Source organism: Labrus bergylta, chromosome 9, assembly GCF_963930695.1.
Source record: "Labrus bergylta chromosome 9, fLabBer1.1, whole genome shotgun sequence".
NCBI classification, from domain to species: domain Eukaryota; kingdom Metazoa; phylum Chordata; class Actinopteri; order Labriformes; family Labridae; genus Labrus; species Labrus bergylta.
In genome coordinates, this window is record NC_089203.1 from 14819130 (window position 1) to 14842151 (window position 23022).

The 23022-nt window shown below is 39.6% G+C and overlaps 1 protein-coding gene across 2 annotated transcripts in view; it reads left to right on the forward strand.

Annotated features, from left to right (window-relative positions):
• The window catches only part of pcdh11 (protocadherin 11), a 126632-nt gene that overhangs the window by 44475 nt on the left and 59135 nt on the right, over nt 1–23022 (forward strand). For both annotated transcript variants that reach the window (XM_065958596.1, XM_020637110.3), the window contains exon 4: nt 7605–7664. In XM_065958596.1, the coding sequence (XP_065814668.1) occupies nt 7605–7664 (60 nt within the window). The remainder of the gene's footprint in view (nt 1–7604; nt 7665–23022) is intronic.

Consider the following 23022-nt stretch of genomic DNA (forward strand, 5'->3'; position numbering starts at 1 on the left):
CAACCAGCGCCAAGGGGGGAATGGCGTACATCTGGTTTGATTGGGCTCTGGCCTTAATCGCCCATGTCTTTGCCATCAGTGCTCAAGGAGCAGTCGCACACATGTTAACTGTGCTCATACAAGGGAACTGATTGGAACCTTCCCGATTCATTCCCAATCAAACAGTGAATCAGGTTCAGACTGATAAAAGGCTGCTTTTTCTGTGTGAGATGGGCATCAATGTCTAACGCGAAAGCTCACGCTTGGAATTTAACAAGCTACTTTATGTCACAATTCTCCACGAATGCACCCGAATAAGGGGTCTACTTTCAGGTAGCTGATTGTTGGGTGTGAATAGTGGGTGACAGTCTATGTGCTAAAGATAAATACATCTACTCCAGATGCAATGCATTATCCATGCAGAGTTTGATCCTCGGCAGAGTTGAAAAATGGCTGCAACAGGAAAACATAAGGGTCTAACAGGTCAATGTTGAGCACCTCAGCAGAGTGCAGGGTAGGTTGCTGATCAAAACTCAGCAGCTTCTCTGTAATTTAACAAACAGAAGCTGTCTAGCATACAACATCCAAAAAGAGTTGAGTTCTTTCTTCCTCGAAGGTACTGTTATGTATTGCCTAATCAAAAGCTACTGAAGATATTTATTGTTTATCACCTTCTCTAAAAAATTCAATAAAATAGTCATAGTGTGGATTCGCTCATGTACAGCACCTGCACTGTGTATTATAACTTGATAAGATGTTTGTGATTTCCTTTTATCAAAAATATAGTTATGCCTGACCCGTTGGAAGCAGTCAATAACAATGTGCAGCTAATGCAATTTTGAATAAACTTAATGCTCTGTTCTCCCGACTAGAGAGAGAGCTGCAGCAGTAAATTGGTCAACTGACGCTGATAAGCTTAACAGCAGAGCGGCAACGGAGCAATCGAGGGCATTAATAGTTGTTTAAAACAGGAATAATGAACTGCTGGTGACTGTGTTCTGCTGCTTTTTGCTTCTTGAGAGGAGTGTCTGCCAAAAGAGGAACAAAAGGGTGACTTCTAAAGGAGATCAGCAGAGTACTAGTAGGTCATCAGAACTTAGCGAATACTGTAATTGCCAAGCAAAAAAACAAAAAAAGAAAGGAAAAAGCCTCATTTCAGTATAATTGTATTCTTTGTATAAAAAAACGGATTCACACCCCTCTCATGCATGCACACAGATATATTCAGACACACTCGCTTAGAAATGTGTGTATATGTGCACACACGGACCTCACTTAATCTTTCACACACACACACATGCGCAGTCACACGCACTAAATGAACACAAACAAGCACAAATGCAGTGCACAGACACAAAGCAAACGTCCCCACATAAAGTAGATGAGCCCCTTTCTGTGTCGAATTGAAAGCATCTGCAAAGCCAGTTCCTCTCGACCGTGGAGGCGTGCATCAGCCGGCAGAAGCGCCTGCTCCGTGTCCCAGAGTGGCTCGCGTAACACTTGGCCTGCTCCCTCGCCACTGCCTGGATCAGAGAGGCCCACTGCTATCATCTAGGCGCTGGCAGCACTGAGGCTAGGCTTAGAATGACAAATTGGTTAGAGGGAGTGAGTGACGAGAGCAGGCCAAGAAATATACTTTGAAGAGAGAAATGCATTCCGGGTTGTGACAAGCATGCCGCATTATATGGTCAAGTATACAAGTGTGACTCCTGCCATGTGGATTGATCCGGATCCCAAAGACTCTTAAATGAGGCGAGGCGCTCTCATCAAGACAATGCCAAAGTATTTATCTTAGAAAGTCACCCAAAATATTACTGGATTAGAGAGCTTTTCAGTGCGCAGTCTCTTGTCTCATGGCCTCAATTTGTATCAAACTGCCCCTCCTCTCCAAACTATCAGAGCAACACTGACTTTGCAGTGTTTTTCCCGTTAGCTCATGTTTCAGACTCTGATAGTAGTGTAACAGACACATATTTCCAAACATACATCCCATTTCATCCAAATAGACCATCTGTCCTAATAAATCAAGAAATTAACACAACTCGAGTAGCACACTAACATCAAACATGACACTCCATGATTCTGAGGGATGTTTTAATACATACATTCATTTACTTTGTCACCACCCTTTTGAATGGTTCTCCCCATCTTGCTTAATTATTAGAGCCAGGAAATAACGCTATATTTTACAGTTAGTAAAAAAAAAAAAAAGTAAAAAAAGTATTTTTTAAAAGAAATACTATGTTTATGACATGATTTTCTCTTCAGTATCTACAGAAAAAGTCTGAACTTCAGGAAGGTTGCATACAAGGTGTGGACATGTGGTTTTTGTTGGAGGTCAAATATAAAAAAAAATCAATCAAGTCGGCCCCTTTCTCACCCAAAGGCCATGCTCTGTACCTGACGACATTGAGCTGAAATTGAAAAGCCTGAAACTTAGAAAAACAGAACTGTGTGACCCAGTGTTTTTAATGGAATAATGGGTCAAGCATTCATACTAAAGCCTTTGCTGAACTCATACATATACCATGAACTGTATGTGCTATAGCACATTCTGTCTAATTTTCTACCATAAGGTTTCTGAAAACAACATTTCCTAGAGTTAAGCCAAAACAGTTGTTTAGGCAACATAAACAGTATTAAGCTTCCCTGACATATTTTAGATTATCATAAACCCACAGCATGGGAAAGAATTTGCTTTGTTAATCCATAGCAAAGAAACAATCCATGGAATAAGAGTCCTTTTAAAATTATAGATAACACTACATCTATTAAAAGAAGCACACCTACAAGGCATCTGCAGTTCAAATGTGATTTGAGTTGGTGAAATCTAGTAAAATGCGACCATGACACAGAATACTACAGCATTACTAATCATTTTAGTCATGCCCATTTTAAAGAGTTTCTGTCAATGTGGTCCTGGTGCATTAAGAAGAAGTTTGTTCTCAACACAGCCGCTTTGTAGGTTGTAATTATATTGTTTTTCTGCAGGCTTGTTGGCACCTTGGTCAAAGGCAAGCTCCTGTGTGCCTCCAGGACTCCCTCTCATGTAAATAAGGCACCTCTTCCCTTGCCAAAGCAATCATGACATTGCACTGGTGCTATGCTAGGTCTGCAAATAAGCCATGTCAGAAGCACACACAAGCCACCGGATGTAACCCTCTTGAATCCGCTCTCTGAGCAAACCGCAGTGCACGACCAGTTGGCATCTCTAGAATTTGGTTTGAAGTTGTAGAGTATTTTACTTTTGTTGTCAAATTGCTTTGCAAATGAGGCCCACCCTGGCACAGTTTCAAAGAGCTTTTGCTATATGTGCAGCCTCCTCCAGGCACTAGTTTCTGAACCTTCATCATTCTGTACGCATATGCACAGAGCCTGTTCTAAGCTCACATGGACGACTAGATAAACATGCCAAGCTGCGTGGAAGATGGAAGGCAGCATGCTTATGTCTTGTCAGCCTGTCTGTGTGTTGTTTCTGTGTTCGTCAGCTTGACTGACATGGTCTATCTAATAACATGGCAGGTAGACAGTATGAAAGCCTTGCAGGGTTTTACCCATTAAAATGATATTCAATCATTTTTGATGGGCTTTTTTTGCCTGAAACCACGCCTCATAATGATTCAGGATTCGAGTGCCTTTCACGTTGAAATGCTGCGTTGCTTGAAGCCAGATCAAAATAATTGTTTTGATAAGTCCCTTTTTTTTTTCTTGGCAATGACATTAATCGGGGGTGATCGCACAATGAGGATAAAGAACATTTTTTGAGGTATGTTGACTAAATTTGAGCCACAGTTCCCTTGGCTCACAGATCTAGGGTTTCTGTCTGGGCATCACGGAAAAGGCATTGCTGTGGGATACAAGTGTTACACATATTGCGTGTCCCTTTGATTGCATGTCCAAGTCAGCCACTAAATAATAATAATGCAGGGATTGAAACACTGCAAAATAGCCCAAGGCTCAGAAATCACTAATGAACAGCAGCAGGGTGCAGTTGGGGGTGCAATGGTGGGGTAGAGGCATCTGAAACCTTACTTCCTATTTTCAAAGGCTAAATACTCTATGGTTGCTTTCTTTTTACTCAAAACATCTGTGCCATTGCCTGTGATAACATTAAAAGAAGTAGCGGTGAAATGTGCACTACAGGAAAACAATTTGGAGTAAAATATAGATGCATCCTTTTCTGTAACACGTGTCCAAAACGTGTTAATAGAACTTTAAGACAAGGCAGATTTATGCTGCATAGCACTTAGCACTGTCTTACATGTGTTACACTTTCACTGCCTGTCAAGAGGCCTTCTCACACTGCAGACAACCATCAAGAAAAGGGAAATCCATGGAGAGGGATAGAGACAGAAGCCAAAAAAAAAAAAAAGAAAACAGAATATATTTTTGTGCTATGTGCTGCAGATCAAAAACATGGCAGTCACATGATCAAAGGCATTTGGTAATCCTTGAACTACATGGCTTCTATAATCCTAGTGAGAGAACTACATTTTTTTCGAGGGGCGGGGGGGATGTATATGATGGGGTTGCAGCAGATCTCGAATAGCAATAACTAGCTGATGTGATCACAGTTTACTAAATGTATCATTGCACTTTGAGAGAGCCGATGAAGACGACAGTATAAAGCCTCCCTGTGTGTGTGGAGAATGCAGGCTGAGCTGATGGGGATAGAAACACAAATGTGCCACAAGTCCCTTTCCACTCAGCACTGAATAGTGCTCTTGTTTACTTTCACGGGGCTTGTTGAGGAAGTTGGCTTGTTGAATGTGACCAGACTACTATATATCATCTGGCACATATAGACACAGAGTGCAAGCTGCATTTGGGCTAATGTTTCTTTAAAAGACAAAATATGTATACATTTCTGCAGTAAAATGTCTAAGAACTAGATTTGTCTTACCTATGTTGAGTTAAATATGATATATTTAAGGTACTATTACATCAAGTAGCCTTAATTGTGGCGTTAAAGAAGGAAATGATGTGAATACATGTGAATGAACACAAAACCTGGAATCTGTCAGTGAACATGATATCTGCACATATCAGTCACATCAAAGAGCTTTTCATCTGCTATAGTAGATGAATAATGTGCAGAACAACAGCTTTCATGATCCAGCTCCCAGCAACGGCTTTTGTTCTTGTTTTAAGAGACCAATTGTGTCAGAATTTGCTCAGTGGCTTTTAGAAACACAGTACAAGTTGCCTCTTGGATAGTTATTGAAAGGGCAAAGAGTTCATCATACTATACGTTATGCAGCAAAAAGTTCAAAGTTTGAAAATGAGTGTACTATTATGGTTTTTAAACAAAGCTTAGGTACAGCAGAAAAAGCTTAATCAGCATGTCTCAAATAAGACAGACAAAGAAACATCATATTTCAGTTTTCTTTCCGTTTCCTCAGAAAATACAATTTGTTATATCCAAGCATCATTCTCTCTGGGCCTCATCAGGTTACAATAACCACCCCCAGCACTCTGAATAGACAAAAACATCGATAGGTGGTGTAATCCAAGACCCTCTGTTGCGAGACTTGTCAATAGTGTTTCAGATGCAAAATGTTCCAGACCAAAGGTGATTTGAAAAATGTCAGTTCTTTTCTTCTTACATATTTTTCTATGTATGATTTTTTTTTCTTCTGGTTACATGAACAGCAGTACATTTTTCTTTCTTTTAAAACCATGGAGCATGATTTAAAGCGCACAAAACTGCATGGTTTCCACACTGATAAAACATTAATGCCTAATAATTACTTTTTACATGTTTGTGATTTACTGGTGCTGTGTGTCAAAGGAACATGGCGTTTTTGAAAAGTGATGTTTTGATCTGCTCCGAGAGTAATATGAGATTGTAATGAGAAAAAAAAAAATGAAAATAATAAACCTCTGTGATTATAGCCTGGAGAGATCTTGCTATGTGTTTGTGTTGTTGTGTGCGTCCAAGAAAGGGAAAGGGATTTAGATTATCTATGGTTGGTATCAAGCATGAACAGGGCTTTTCAATTAAGGCACTGGATCCAGGCAGAGTTTTTAGCCACATATTACGTTTGTTTTTGTAAATATTGCTACTTCAACATAAATGGCGTTTTCAAATTAAATGGCTGTTCAAAATGGAATACAAACTCTGTTTTTACTTGCAAATTTCAACATGCACTGCAATTTCCGATGATGAATAAATCTCTTGAGAAAAGAGAATTTTTTTTATGAATAAATACGGCATACTTGACTTTGATTTTGTACACTGATAATGGGAATATTTTAACATTTTTTTAATAGAAACTCAAACTATTATTGTTGTCCATTAGGTGAAGTTTAAACTTGAAATGTTTATTATTATTTTATTTTTTTTCTAGTGTTTTTACGCTGTTATCTGTCAAGCTGAGGTTCAGTCCATAATCAATTGGATTTCTGCAATATTCTCATCCATCCCTGCTTAATCTGGCACTATATCATATGAGTCACAGTTTGGATTCAAGGTCATAATGTCTTTTTCTTACTGTTAGATATCATGCATGCATGAAACGTACACAGAAGCTGCTCTTGTCCCTTAAGAAAATAACTCAAGTTTATTTGTCACATCAATTAAGATATCATAGTTATGAAGCCCGCTCAATCTGTAGGGAAAATTTTGTCTTCGAATTCCATTTATCTCTCTAAAGCACATTGATTCATTTATATTTCATGGAGTGGTGTTCATGCAGTGAAAGCCTGCCTGTTTTTTTCCTTCTTAGTTTCCTTGGCCAGTGAGGTGTTCCCCTTCTATGTTCCAATGAAATATAGATGTTAAGAGTCGGGAGAGCTGAGTGTCTCATCTGTCCTGGTGATACCATAAGGCAGCCATTAATAGTGTCAGGGAGCATCAGACGTACCACAGGCACATAATTGGATGTGAGGGCATAACTGAAAGCACCTGCTTGGAAATCAACAGTGCCTTCCCAGGAGGCAGACCCTTGGTAGATTCCCAAAGAAGTTTTCAGAAAGCATCCACTTCCCTGCTGAGTTTCACTCACCAATTGCTCTTTTCATTTCTCACTGAGGTCAGTTCAAGATGGCACCCTTTTTTTTCTCTCTTTTTTTTGTATGATGGCACTCTGAATATGCTAATACTTTGGATCTTTGTATAATCACAAGCAGCAGGACCATCTGTTGGTGGCTTGTTGACTTACCTTGCGTCTGCTTTTTAATGGTGTTTTCTTGTATCTGAGTGATGTATTGGTGTATTAACAATGTGATAATCATTTAACCTCAAAAAATGCATTCAGGCGTGTATGCAAAGTCTGAACATATGTTCAGCGAAATCTTCTGACAAAGAAGGATTTATAATCTTTGTGGAGGGATAGAGGGAAGAGAGAAAACATAACAAAATCACTTCCCACTCACATGACATGAAAAAATTATATTTTCAAGATAAAGATTTAAAATAGGACTGTCAACAAAAGCTGTGGTCTTGGATTACAGAGCAGTAGAGAACTTTTAGTTGATTGAGAGTCACTTAGCTCCTCTAAAATATATGACAAAAAATAATAATGGCAAGAACCAGAAAACAAGCTCCACCTTCTTTCACTGAAGATTTGCTAGGAGATGCCATCCACTGAAAACATGTCCCTGATAATGTGTTTTTCTTGTAGAACCTGGGCCAGACACCAGAGAAGTCTTTTAACTCACCGCCCCCACTTTGTCCTCATAAGGTAAGCTCCAGCTTTCTTTTAGGCCAGGGACAAACATTATTATGTAAAAGAGATTTTTTTAAGCATTTAATGTTTTTTTTTTGTGTGTCTCTTAACATCTCAAATTTGTTAAAAGCTTTGCCCAAGACCCCTCTCATCAGTTCATGTATCTAATGTTTGATATTTACAACGTTAAAAGGAAGGATACAAGGATTTATTTACAGAAAATGTTCACTTTCATAGACATCGCTTTCTTCAAGGAGTGTTTTTTTTTTCTGTTTGTTCTATTTGGTTTCCATTTCATTATGATTCAAGACTTATTTGACATGAGGTGAGAACAGCAAATTAATTCAATGCTAATTAGTCCCGTACATGCACAGTCGAAGTCCTCACTTCAATCTGACAGTCTAAAGTCATCTCAACACACTGAAGTTCTACTGTCCCCCCTCACTTCCTACTCCTGGTGCAAAGCTCTTGCAAATGTGATAATGTGCTATGTAGTGAAATTCACACAATTTCAGTTCACTTAGCACCAAACGTGTCAAAAATGCCTGTGTCCTTTTCTGGATGAGTGGCCGGTGCTGGGGAGAGTGGCTTTTTTCAAGAGTGGACCTTGGTAAAAGGAGCCCAATGTAGAAAAGCTGTCTGACAACCTGTCATCAACTGTTCAAAGACTCTCACCGCTCTTCATCACTAATACACAGCTTACAGTCCAAATGACTTTGGTGGCGTTAAAAGTTGCCCATGGTGGTAGGTCAAGTCTGACATCAGCAGACAGATTGGCGAATGTGAATTGGTCTTGAATCTCACAGTTTTTTCATTTACAAGGGGCGTTTACCATGGATGAAGAGAAAAAAAACATTTTCTTCATTAACTTTATACCAATAGAATTGTGACTTATTCATATATCATCAACCATTTCTAACAATGTATGTTCAGAGTTATGTGAGAGACCAGCTTACTGCCAATTATTGGCAGTGACTCACATAAGACTTCAGATTATGCACATCAGGCAGGGACAATACATTTTAACACTTTCCTCGACATCCATGCTGTTTATGTGGCCACAGCGTTAACCATCACCAGGCGAGGAGGTGCTGGTAAACGCTATGGGAGCACATAGATCATTAATGGTAAGTTACATGGTCCAGACGCCACGGTGTTGGTTAATGCTGTGGGCCATACAAACACACCATTAAACACACGCATTTGGACAGTAGTCCTGCTAAGGATCCGTCTTTGTGGCCATGACATAACCCAGCAACAATGCATTTAATTTAGTCTTCAATGTGAAACAAGACTACTTGTCCTTCACATACGACCAAAACACCTGGTATTTAAGATGCTGTTGGGAAGAAATTACAGACTAACTAATTCTTGTATGAAATGTGTTTGTTTATATAGCCTACTGGTGTTTCATTAACAAAAATGCGAACATTATCCAACCTCTTGAAGTATGTAGCTGTACTAAGTAGTGGTCTGTACTGACAGTGCACTTTCTACAGTTCTACCCGGTATAAGTCAATGCCCCGTTATTCCTCGCTCTCTTCTCTGTTTTTCCATCCCTTTCTCCCTCACTCTTGCTTTCTAACCATTTTTTCACAGGCGATCAAGGCTGATGTAATGGGGGAACACCGTGGGTTTTTGGATAGTGTTATTCACGTTTTAGCTGTTAGCAGTGGAACATAATCTCCCTCTAGTCAGCTCACATTAGTCTCCATGATCTGCACCAACCCAATATGTGCAGCGAATGCAATGGGCCAGCTGGGCTAATTTGGTATGTCAGTCAGCTGAGTAGGCTGGTAAAATGAGTAAATGGCTGGATATGATTTATATGAGAAGAATATTCAGATTATAATGGCTCTCAGAATAGAATATCCTCTGTCTTTTTACACTTCTCTTCATCTGCATTGTGTGCATCCCCCAGACAGATAGTGAAATGAACAGAGGGCTTTTAAACTGACTGCTCTGTGATTATATTAAGAGTGTGAGAGCGAGGAAGGAGAAGGGAGGGAGAAGATCGGGTGCCCGAGCACTAAGTATATATAATTGCTTCTTGACACATTGGCAATATTCTGCAGTGCCAGGATCTGAGCGAAGATGATTAACGGCTGTCCGAGTGGGTGGGCACTGCAGGTCGTTCAGGGCCTTTGGTTTCCATAGAGATCCTAGTCTAAAGGCCATACATTGCATACTGAAAATCCCAGAGGTCTGCACATTGTTAAACTACAATTATAACTCACATCGAGAGCATTGTCTGTCCACCGCAAACTCTCTTATTCATCCGCCAAGCTGCTCTCTGCCTTTCCCCCTCCTTTCTCTTCTTTTAGTTTCACCTCCATTTTTATTAAATGGTTTTCCTCTCGCTGGCGAGAAGATAAAGAGTGAAAATTGTGCATTCTGTGAATAATTGATGAGTGGGCTCACCTCAGAGCATCATTACAGCACGGCAGTCAGGGTAAGAGGTGAGGGTAAGATCATATTTCTGACACTAGGCTTCAGGCGTTAGAAAATTGTGTCAGTTTTTCACTTCTGAATCTACAGCATGAATAACAGTTTCTCATTATACCACAACAGGATGGGAATGAAACAAGAACAGGGATATGAGCATACACATGTGCTTCTGTACATCTGTAGAACGGCATTTGTAGCACAGATGGGAAACAGGAGCCTTTAAAACCCCACCATGAAACGTGTGTTTTTTTGGTTTGACAAAGCATTATAAAATACAAACAGTTATTTTTCTCTGCTGTTGTAGGGCAGATTTCTGGCTGATATGATTGTGTTTGTGCCTGTATGTGTGTAAGAATGTGTGTGTGCGTGTGCATGCATAACTACATGTTATGTGTCTATGTGAACAGTGCAATCTAGTAAGGTGACAGATGGAGAGGGCAAGGGTGGGGGTGGGGATCAAGCACCTCTGACAGTATGGGGCCTGCACTGCACCCTGTTCCTGCCAGCTCTGAAATTGCTTAGGTAAACTAACGCCGTGCAACTCCAGGATGCCATTTCACAGTTTCTATTTTCCACACAGAATGAGAACGTCTCCCGTGACATAATACCTAACAATGTAAAAGGTCTGGGATGAAAATGGTAGACAAGTTGTTTTCTGAAGCACAGTTCATCCTCCGAGGCTCAAACAGAATGTAAATGTAAACACACTGATTGTGAAGAGAGAAATTGCTAAAGAGACCCTGTTAGCAGCTGCGTTTTTAAGTCAAGGAAAGGCCACTGAACAAGCACATCTTAATGATGATTCATTCTGTATGATAAAAGACAATCCCTCTGGCATCCAAACAAGAGGCTAGTCATGCAGCAATTGAGCTACGTTAAATGCATCAAGAAGAGAATGGGGTTGTTAGTGAGGCGTCTTACTGAGCATGAACATGCAAGCGCACAAACACACAAATCCACTCACTCAACCTGTCTTGTATAAGCACATTTACAATTCATTTGAGGTAAATGTGATCTCAGAAGACAAGCAGCAACCATCAGGGTGCCTGGGGTCACATCGGTGGCCATCGTCAAACAAATAATTCTTTGTGACTGAAAAAAAAAAGAGGCAACTCGAAAGGTCATTTGTGACCTCTGGGACCAGTACTGTGCAGCATCTGTCACTAGCAGGCACCACATGTCTGTGTCAAATGGCAAAAGGTATGCGGTGCAGCCAGCCTGCCGTGTAATAAAGGCAGTGGGCCTGTATGTACATAGCATCCACTGCCACAGGTGCAATTGTAGGGCTCTACAGTCTTCTGCCTCATCTGCAGAACACACAATGAGCCATACTGTACGTGACAGGATGGAATGTCAAAGACAACATGCTAACATGCTATATGCTAACACTATGCAAGCTTCAGTATTAAACATGGAATGTTTTCTACAAAAATATGAAAAGATGCATATTCACATTGACCATTCTACTCTGTACTGCTTCTGTATCAGAGCATGCTTTAGCGCTTCAAATGTGCTCATCAATGTCATGTTCAAACCTCCAGATTTCTGCCAAACATGAATATGTGTTATACATGACATTTTACAGAGATTTTATGTAATTAAAGACTATGTTTAAGTGATTCATCAATGCTTCGTATTAAGGCCAAACATGAAGATGGCAACAAAATAGATTATGTAAATATGATAAGTGTTCAGCACATCATTCATGCCTATTTGTCCCCTAATGCAGCCCTGATCCTATAATGGTTTATGAGGTCGAGGCAATCCCCAGGGGAATCACTGACAATGGCCGGCCTCCGTGTTTGATGTTATCTCTCTTGTCACTTGATTTCCACAACAAGGGTTAGGAGCATCAAAAATTCAAGAGAAATTGATGAAGGGATGTATAATCCATGCCTCCCTGCCAGCCTGCCATGCTCATATATCTGCATCAGACCACACCTCCATGTGGAACAAATCAATAATATTCCATTTCTAACCAAATTCCTCTTTCTGAATGGTGAAATCCAATCTTCACGGACACACTAACAAATTGGATATCTCGACAATTGCATCAGAAAAAAGTAACAGAAACGAAGATAGGACATGGGTGGTTCTGTTAAGAAATATACCATGAATATTGTGTGTAGACATTGTCTCACAAAATTTCATTCTCAAATCTCTCACAGTGCAAATGAGTTCTGCAGTAGATTTCCCGTATCCCCTTCACTGTCACTACTCTCTTTCTCTCTCTCTATCCTTCCCTCTCATTTGCCACTGCATATCTTCCCCACACATCCAGCTAAACCAATCAGGGATTTGAGAGCCTCACTTCCAATCAATTACCACCCAAATCAGTGCAGAGGCCTTTGATATAGAATAATTTGTCAAATCAGTGCAGATGGCTGAGGGCAGGTACCCCTGTGCCATAGGCCATATCCACATGGAAATCTCTGCTCAGGGTGGGCTCTCCCGACGCTCCACAACCTATTAATGGCAAGTCATTGTGTGCTCCAGGACTCCAGTCCAGCTGCCCGGTTCCCTAGATTGCTAATGTATAAGCATCTTAGCCTGACCGCTGGATAATACCAAGTCCCAGGCTCTGCCATAGTGATTTAGCCTATTTCTAAGGCAGTCAAAATATAACTTTCACAGATCCTATTGGAGGTGCCCATATAGATAGCACAAAAGCTGCAGGAAGTGTGCCAGGGTTGCCGTGATAAAATATACCGTATTACATGAGTCCATCAAGCAGAGGACCCAATAAAACCCAGCAGAAATTCTGATTTTTAATCATGTGATTGATTGCTTGCCGCATGATTTCTCTTTTCAATATTCAGCTAAACATTAAGATCATTTTTTTATATCTTAAATGATAAGACAAGATGAGGATACAGCAAAATAAAAGACTGCGGTCACAAAGTCAGATTAAGAGTGGGCAAACAAGAGATACACAGTGTGTGAATTCATCTAAATAAATAGACCTCCAAAAAAAGCGAAGGGAGTTAATTCAGTGCAAATTGTGCAAGCAATGATAGCACAGTAACAGAGGTAACACAACTGAAGAGAAAACTTGTTTTTCCTTTCAGCCCAACCACTTTAAGCTGATGTGTCTAGATTTTAAACAAAACACTTGCTGTAAGTCAGATACACCGCAGATAGATAAATACAATTATGCTGTTTGTGTCATAGTTTAAATCAAATCTTAAGTGATACAATGAAAGCACATAGGAGAAATACTGAAACAGACCTTATTGACAGCAGAATAGATGCTTCATGTGTTGAAATCTACTGTTAACCACATAGATCATAAGTCATAAGTCCTCTTCACTCCTTTTTTCAAAATGTCAACAGGCAATTCTGTATCAACAAACTGCAACTCCAAACTGGAATTGGAAAAGTTTCCAAACATGGAGTACTCTTCCATAGATTGTGCCATTAATGTGTGATGGGTTCATTCATTAACCAGGCTTGGGAGAGAAGCAATTTGCCACCTCTGATGAAGCGTTGAGAACCGGGGGAACATTAGATGTAAACTCTTTTTACACTGTTGAACTTTTTACCACAAAAACTCTAAGCAACCTCATCAAAGTCAAAATACAAAATAAATCAAATTAAAATTAAAAGGCCCTGAAGCATGTAATTCAATATTATGGGTCATTGTGGCCAAGCCTGTTTTACATGAACTTTTATACCTTGGTGTTTTTGCGCTGTCTCAAACATCGAGTTTAGCTGTGGGATCCTGATCACTGATTTGTTCTGAACATGAACCAGTGTGTGTCAACGATCACCTGCGACCAGGTGCATCATTTCGTGTTTGACATCTGAAGGTCATTTGCATATTTACGTGGCCTTCTTCTTGACGTAACTTTAGGACAAAACTAGAATAGAAATAAAGGACACAGCAGATCCAACTTTGTCTTGACTGAAGTCGAAGCTTAATTTCACAAGGTTAACAAAGGTCTTCTTAGAGGAGATACAAATGTTTTTCCACATTTCCTTACTGTGCCGGTGTTCTATCACATAGTGCTACTCATCAAGATGTGCTACTTGGCGGCTCTGTGCATTCCAGGGAGCATTATATGATAGGGGCTTTTGGTCTATAGAGAAATGCTTCCTCTGAAATGTTAAATCAAGGTTTTATTATACAGTATCAAAACATGTTCTCAGTTTCCTTCCTGTGCAAATACACTAGGGTTTGAAGAGGTAGGTGTAACAGAAAACATTCAAATCACTTAAGAACACCTAAAAATAAAACGTGCTTTAAAAATTCAGCAGGTGTTCAGTACATGCACAAACAAACCAATATGCAATATGGATCATAGAAACTTTATTGAATAATCTTTTTGACCTACCAAGTCAGATAGGAGGGGGTCCTCACTTGAATTAGAGCCATTGTAAAATTAAAGTCATGTTGTGTTACCTATGGGTTGTGTTAGCTATTGACCTAATGAATACCGTTATGATTATTAGGGCTTTTAGATAGAAATTCATCACATTTTTAAAGCATGTTTGAAATGCCATCCTTTTGCATTTCAAAACAGTTTTTGTTATGCTTTTAAAAAGGAAAAAGGAACTTGTTACGGATCAACATTTTTTTTTAAAACAGCTAAAGGAACAACCAAAAAAGTGAAAGGTCTGATGTCACAAGGTGAATTTTACTTTTGAATTTGTCATCTCAGCTGTCTGGGAGTTTTTTTTTAACTGAAATGAGTGATTAAAAGTCACAGTAGGGTCGTTCTTTTACATGGTCACTACATGGAGACGCTGCAGTGGTTCACCTACAGTGAACCCAAAGGGACAAAAAAAGCATCCAATTAATGCGATTGAAAAGAATGAAAGCATTGTTTGTTTGTTTTTTACCTCAATTTCATCACAATCAGCGGGTTATTATTTATACGTGTTAACGTAGTAATGTCCTTGTACCTAATAGATGATAAGAGTTTACACTGCCAAGTAGGAAGTGTCTTTTATCTGGGCTTCTGATAACAACTGATAATGTCCATTTAATGTGCTGATAACACCTGAAACTGCTGGCCTACTTTGTGTCCAGAAGAGGGGAAGAATTCTTGGAATTGTATTGTATGTAAATTCAAGCTGCTGTACACAAGCATCTGCATTGCAGAAAAGTTAAGGACAGTTGCAGGTTGACACCTAAATATTGTGAGTATCAGAAACATGTGCTTGTCCTTTAATGTTATAAACAAGACTTACATTTGGTAAAACAAAAATCACTATTGATCAGTTTTGGAAAGTTGTTTAATTTAGACTTGAATGGCGTTTCAATGTATAAGCATGTACATTAACATATGTACACAGGCCAGTAATGGTTAAAAAAACAGTGATACAAAAAGTTTTCTCCCAACTGAAAGAGAAACTTTAACTTCCTCATAGATGTGTCAGGGTTTATTTCAGAATGCAGAGGTTTAAAATGCTGTTAACTTATGTAGTATTATTTATGCATTGATTTGTATATCTACTTGGTGTGAATGACCAGTCAAGCAGTTCTAATACTTGGATGGAAATGTAATTCCCCTGGCTGAAACATAAACAATGCATCTACATTTGTTCTCCCTGACATTCACTTTCTCGGCCAGGTTGTCGTCATGTAATTGTTTGCCATTAGAAGAAAACGCTGCAGTTAGATTTCCATGTTTAATGACTTAAACAAAGCCTTTGAGGCTTCATTAGTTTGCACAGTGGTGCAGGCCAAACTAGATTGTCTAAGAAATAGATCTCAAAGTTAAAGCAAACAAACAAAACTTGTGTCCTCAGGTGATCCACCCTGTCAAAACAGGAAGAAAATATTAAATAATAACTGAAAGCATAAATACATTTATCGAAAAAAACCTTCGAAATCCAAAAGCTGTAATTTATAGATAAGACATTCATCATAAAACGCTCCAGATTCGTGGTTATGGTCTATAAAAGAGCTCTTTCAATGATTTTATTCATGAGCAAAGTATTATTCAATATCTTCATGTTTTCTTGATGTATCCTGGCCTCTTATTTTTTCTCTCCTCACCATTATAAATCAGTGCAGTGCTGTGGGATGACATGGATGCCAGCCCTTGGTTCTTTGAGCTAGAATAAGACAAGTTCTCTGTTGTGTTTGATACTTTTTCTCTTAGAATCTGTCTTCAGATCAACACAGCACAACTGTGCCTCAGACAGAGGGAACAAAGATCGCCCAAATTAGATATGAAAAATAAATCTTGACAAAACTCCCAAGGAGCCAATGACCTCAGTGTTCTAACAGTATTGGCTGCATGATGAGCGTATTTTACCCAAAGGCGTATTTTAGCACCAAACTGCATTATCATCCGCATTCACACAGATAGCCAGGTGGGTGTGGCGTCTGTTCTTCTTTTTCACAATTTATATTCACAAACAAGCAAGACTTTGACTGAAGGTGCTAACCAAGCTGCATTTCTAATTCATGCTTATATGTTAATTGTTTCTCTGGATGTCATCACCTCCTCAGTTATTTAGGTTTCAGAACAGAACCGCTACATGCCCACAGATCAATTACATTAACTGCAAACATATGTCTTGTCAAGAACCTCCACGCATACTGTAAGAGGTGTCTCAATGTGCCTCATTATTGTTCACCCTGTTAAGCCTGCTTTTTTCATCACACTGTAGTCGAACCACGGTGACAGACTGTTTAGATAATGGAGAATCTTTGGACTCAGTTCCAATGTCTTGAATTCATGAAACCGATTTCCTGATTTCTCAAATGTCTTGTGTCACCTCAGACAGAAAGGAAAAGCCAAATAAAAACTAATGGAATAAAAAGCGGAAATTGCAATTCGGTAATGATTACAAGCGTGTAAGCTCTCTAGGCAAGAACATGCTGCATTGCTCAGGATATTTTTCTCACCCTCCCTGCCTTTGAATATTTCACACTGGCGTAGTCTTTGGAGATGTAAGTCATACTGAGAGAATTTGACTCTGCATGCTAAAAAGGCATAAATACGGGATGGAGGAAAAAAACATAACCAGCAGATGACCTTATTACACTCAGTGTGTACCATGCAGAAGCAATATTGCCTTTATTTGTCATTATTACCGCCTGCCATTACTGTGAGTGGGTGGAATATCAATTTGACAAAGAGGGCCTCAGACTAAATGTTAAGGAGCCCCCTGTCATGTGAGACACATCCCTACTGTTCTGAGTGGGCAGATATGGCTGTGTTTTACTACTTATGGATATTCAATGGAAGAGCAAAGAGCTGGATTGCTGTAATAAGGCATTTACCAATGCAGAGTAGCACTATGCACCGTGAGAACATATGTTAATGCACTTGGCTGTGGCCACAGAAACAGCAAGAGCCTTTGGGGGAAAAAAACAATTGGGACGGACCTCCTGGAGCACACATTTGCCTTCTACAAAGATACTAATACCGTAGGAGAGGGGGAGAAATTACCCTGGCAGTGAGGAGAAGTTTGTTTTGGTGATGGCCCGCAATCGTAAGAAACAGGCAGGGCAACAGAGACCGCTCCGTACTCGATGGCTGTTGAGTTGCATCAGTGGCACACTTTTAAGTGACTGCGCTGCCAGAAAATCTGACATCAACATATTTGAGGAAGATATGCGCGCAGCAAATGGGGATATGACTGTGAGCCTTGTCTCTGTGCTTTATCAATGTTTTATCAAGGCTGCGCCACTGGTGTTGCACAAAGAATTGTCTGTGTTTCTTCTGCAGCATTGACAGCTACAGAACATATTGGAAAGAAGATGTGAGATGGAGAAAAAAATATGCTTTACATAGAATTTACCAATAGGGAATATAGAAGGGGAAATAATGTCCCAAACTAGTATTTCATTTTGCTTCCTTTTGACTGTGTGTTTAAAGCGTACATCTGCCAATAATATGTAGACAAACAGAGTTTATGCAGACAAGCCATTTGCTGCAACCATAGATGTTGTTCTTTAGTTGTGTTGCAAATAGATTTCCATATAAATTAATCATAATAACTGCATTCACCTGCAGCAAGACAGTGGCAAGGGCACTGCCCTACATATTACAGAATGTGGACTATATTGACTTTTAATATTTCACAGTTTGTAGCTGTAGTCAACGTAGTTCTTGTCTTCTGGGAACATTGAATGCAGGTGCAGTTTTTCTGTATACTGTCATCCTATTGAAGCAATCAAGTCTGTTCTTTAGCTGTGTCAGCATTTCAGTTGTAGAAGTACTAAATGGACTTGTCTTGGTGTCTTGGACTTGTATGTTCAACATCACAGACAGTCCTAATTTCTTATTCAATTAAAGGCATCATTGGGGAATCAAAATATACTTCTGAGGTGTGAAAGGTATGGGGGGGCATACGAGAGTAAGTATAATCATAAAAAGAAATTCTTAGCATCTAAGAAAGATTCCCTCTCCTTTATTCAGTGTAATAATAGCTTTTATAATTTCTGTTTGTAAGTGGAATCACATAGTAAAAGCTATATGATGATTTATTCATCACACCGGACATAGAAAATATGGTTTTCTTTATTCTATAAAACAGCAGCATCTTAAGAAGGTAAGGTTATGATCCTCTCAGTAGATAATGATAGAAATGTTTCTTTTTCAACTAACAGCAAATGATTTTATACAGGCATTCCAGAGAGACAAAAACAGTGTTCTCTCTGATAAACTTGATCTCTTAAGATAACAAATGATCCCTGTGTTGGGATCAGATTTCGTATAAATGGAAAAGCAACAAATACTGTCTTTTTGAAGCGAGACCTGCCAACACTCTTGCAGAGAGAGGGCGATTCATTCTTTGAGACATTAATAAAGTATTATCACTTCTGTTCTAAGGCTCTAATTGAAATTTCTAACGAGCGCACAAGTCCTTTGGTCTGTTAAAGATTCACAAGCGTCTTTGTGAAATGCGACTGCTCGTGTTGATATGTGAAGACTGACTCTGAGTACACTTTGAAACCCAGACGGAACAAGCGGAATGACATCACTGTCTGCTAACCGTTTAGCTTTTTGAATTCAAGTCAGAGGAAACTCCCAGTTTCAGGAGATCATTTACCGTAAATGTGCTGTAAAATCACGAGTCAGTTTCCTCGTCGGGCTCAGTGTTTTTCAGTGAATGACAATGATCTTTGCTTCAAACACGAGGCTGCCATACAGTTTGTCGTCGCACATCACTATCTATGGACAATGCTTCTGCCAGTCTAAATAAAAGGGAGCTGTCAGTCGTTACAGTGAGAGGGAGATCAAACGGATGAACAATTCACATTAGTAAAAAATCTTGATAGAGTGGAGTTTTGACACAACGAGGGGCTTTCTGTTCTCTTTTCCTCTGTGTTTCCTCTCTAACAGTACACTTAAAGGCTGCTTTATTACATGCACCTCACCATAAATGGAGCTCACTCCTCCAGACAGTGAGTCAGGCCTTTGTGAGTCATTGTGCAGGCAGACAGAATATGCAGCGGGTTGTGAGGTTCACCTACTGTCCAGCGAAATCCTAAAGGCTTCTCGCGTGTGTCACAGACAGCTACAGTATGTCGCCTTCTATCAACAGCAGCACCCTTTTTTTCCCTTCTTTTTTTTTGTTTTAAACCGATCTGATGCAAGGCGGCCTAATTAGTGAAAGTTATTGCTTTAGTGTTGAGTTGGTGTGAAAATATTCATTCTGTGACAGATAGTGGAAAAACATTTGACTCTAAAATGAACATAACATTTTCAGGCTTGTGATCTTTAAAAATAAATCTCTAAAAACTCTTGAAAGAGTCAAGTTGCTCTACTTATCTCAAACCGGCTACAGACTTGATAATTTTAGGCCAGATTTTGGGCCTGATTTGCCCCGCCCAACGACGGGGCAAGGCAAGGCCTGATTTGAAAATGGTCCAGTGCAGCCCCCCTTACACAGCAGATGTTAAAATTTGAATCCAATATGCAAGAATGTATCTTCTGTTGTCGTAATAGGGCATTTTGACTGGCAAAGCTGTCAAGCTCAGAGATCAAAGATATCAAGAGTTATTTTTTATTCAAAAAACTACAATCTGCCTAATGGAAAAGATCAGCACATAGAGAAATAGAAAAATATATTTCCCTTGTCGAATAATCTAAGGTCTCCTAGCAGCATGGACATTAAAACCTACAAAATCCTCCCCTCTGCCACCGGCGTCCAACCGTGTAGCAAAATGTTGTGGGTGTATTTAAGTGTTTTGTCAGCAAGTAGTTACATCGTGGATAATATTTAAGTGCACTAGGGCCTTGTAAATGTACTGTTTCTAAGGCACTTATTCTTCCTGTCCTTCCTTACTGTTCTATCTGAGCCAGCAGCAACAAGTAAACAGTGCTGCTGTTTACTTGTTCACTTTGTTTAGACGCATGCAAGCAGTGCCACTAGCAAACAGATAAACCACAGCATGGTATAGAAAGTGAACATCAAGTTGCACTTTTAGCAAGAGTCTTTTTTGTGTGCAGGTTCAATGCATTTCTCTGCTCTGTCCCTCTGCAGCGGAACAGGAAACATTGCTAATTTTAACTTTTATTTTCCCGTTAAGGTCTGGATATTGTTTTCCATCAATATGATTAGAATCAACGCTTGTGACAGCTTTATTCAACATGGAATTCCCACACAATTTACAAAACAAAGAGAGTGAAATTGTGCTTTTTTTGTTGAATCAGAGGGCATCAAAGCAGGGTAACAGGGCAGTAGTATGCCATTTGTATTCCCTTTTACAGTAAAGTATCTGGTTTGATATATGTATTGTAGCTGTTAATGCAGGATGTTGCACTTTATGCGAGGTAAAGACTGGAAAAAGTTAAAAGCTGACATGCTAAAACAGTATTTGCATACATTTCTGCATGCTGTTGTAAGGCAGGGCAAGGTGTTTCTTTCTGCAATGCAATGAATACCGGAAAGGAATCAGAAAGGAGCCTGAGTGAAAGCAGGAAAACGCCTCATGTCTGCCAGTATTTGGTGTATGTATGATGTTTTTGCCTCTATAAATACAACAAATATTGTTACTGACCAGGAGCAAACCAGAAAGATTTACCAGCTAGATAATGTGTCGCTGTCTCAAGATGGTTCCAGGAAATTACTTTACTTTACTCCAGTGATGTTCACAGTCCCCAGATCACACAGTCTAATACAACACTTTTGAGATGTGGTGAAGTGTACGTTCACAGTCGCTGGAAAACTGCAAAAACTAACCTGTCAAGTCAGTATAGATCAAATCCCCTATGGAACATTTTTGGGACCTTGTTGAAGCAATGTGTCAAGGAAAGATCTGCTGGTTCTGAGGGTCCAGGTCCACACTGCACAGTTATACCAAAGTGTACCTAATGAAATTGTCAATGAGTGTATTTACAATGCGGGTGAAGGAATACAGTTCAGGCGGAGACCTGCGGCTAAAATATTCCTTCCCTTCCTTGGCTTCTTAGCATCGACACCATGACATCCTGAATTTGCATAGTAGTAAAGATCAATGTAGCTCTTGGAGGCTGGTGTGACACTTATTCAAAACAGCTCCCCTTTTTTTCCCCCGGTGTAGTCTAGAGCAAAAGGGGGTGAGCAGGCAGTGAGTGATGTGGGTAAAGAAAGTCAGACACTTCCTCAGCTGAAGTCAACCTCAAAGAGCATTTTGTCATGTATCTTCACTTGGTAAAGTACCTGCAACCCTCTTCACATCACTGCAGAATCAAGGTCTGTTTCGCACTATTTGATGCCGTTTGATGTCGGGTGAGATGTGAAATAAGAAGAGGAGTAAAAAAGGCATGTCTTTTCTAAATATGGCAGAGCAGCTTTTTTTGTTGTTTTTATTCCCATCTTCATCTTTGAGCGCACGAACGCTTTTAGTTAAGTGATCATTTTCAAGTTAGATGTCACTGTGTCGTGAAGGATGTCCTTCAAAACGCGTCTGATTTCAAGGGACAGCTTGACAAAAACTCACTTTGAATTTGGTTGAAAGCATGTCTAATTGAATTTTGATACGTAATTAAATCAAGCAATAAATCAGCCCAGATCCCAGTGCAACCGACAATTCAACACTCCCGAGCACCACAAGCTAATTATGATGAAGTTATTATCTCAGCCAAAGGGAGTACTCTGAATGGCTCCTTCCTTCTGCATCATGTCGAATCTCTTCGACTAGAATGTGCTCAACCTTGAGGAAAGGGCGTCTCTCATATTAAGGATCCAGAAGATCCTATAAACGTCACTTGCTTGGCTGCTAATGTATCCGTGTTGAAACATTGTCCCACTTTAAAGCAGGTGATTACTTAAGAGCAGCAAAATGTTTTTTACTCACATGTACACATGAACACGTTGCTGCACACATCCAGAAAAAAAAAATCTGATGTGTTGTAAATCAGCAGTTACAGCTGGTAGTAATTTCTCTCAATAATCCCTCGATGTGTAGGAAGTGGCTATATTGATTAAGCATGGATTTAGAGCATCATCCTCATCATCTGGTTCCCAGTCTCATATGGTTAATCAATTACATTCCCCTGAGATTTAAGTGTGCTTTAGATGCCATGCACTGCACACGTAATCTCACGACATAAGGAATTAAATGAGGTCTAATTATAACTTTGTAGCTATGTGTCATATCAGACTTTTTTAATACCTTGCCTAAGAAGACAAATTGGTGTGTCAGGAAAGAGAGGTGCTGCATTTTGATCCAGTGTGAAACCAAATTTAGAAGTTAGTTCTGTCTCTCACATTATCCTTGTAAATAAATTTGCATAAATGAATCTAATGTGTTTTAATGATGTGCCTGCGCGAAGCTTAGAAACCTTTTACAAATACATAAAGAAGCAAAAAGGCATAACTCCCCAGACAAGCATGGAAGATGTACTTGCTATGGTTTTCGTAAATTAATCCTCTGCATCAATAACTGGAGTAGCCTCCTTCTGCATAATTTGATGAGCAAAGAGAACATTGATGAACTTTTTTAATTATTACGCCGCTTGGGATTCTGACACCA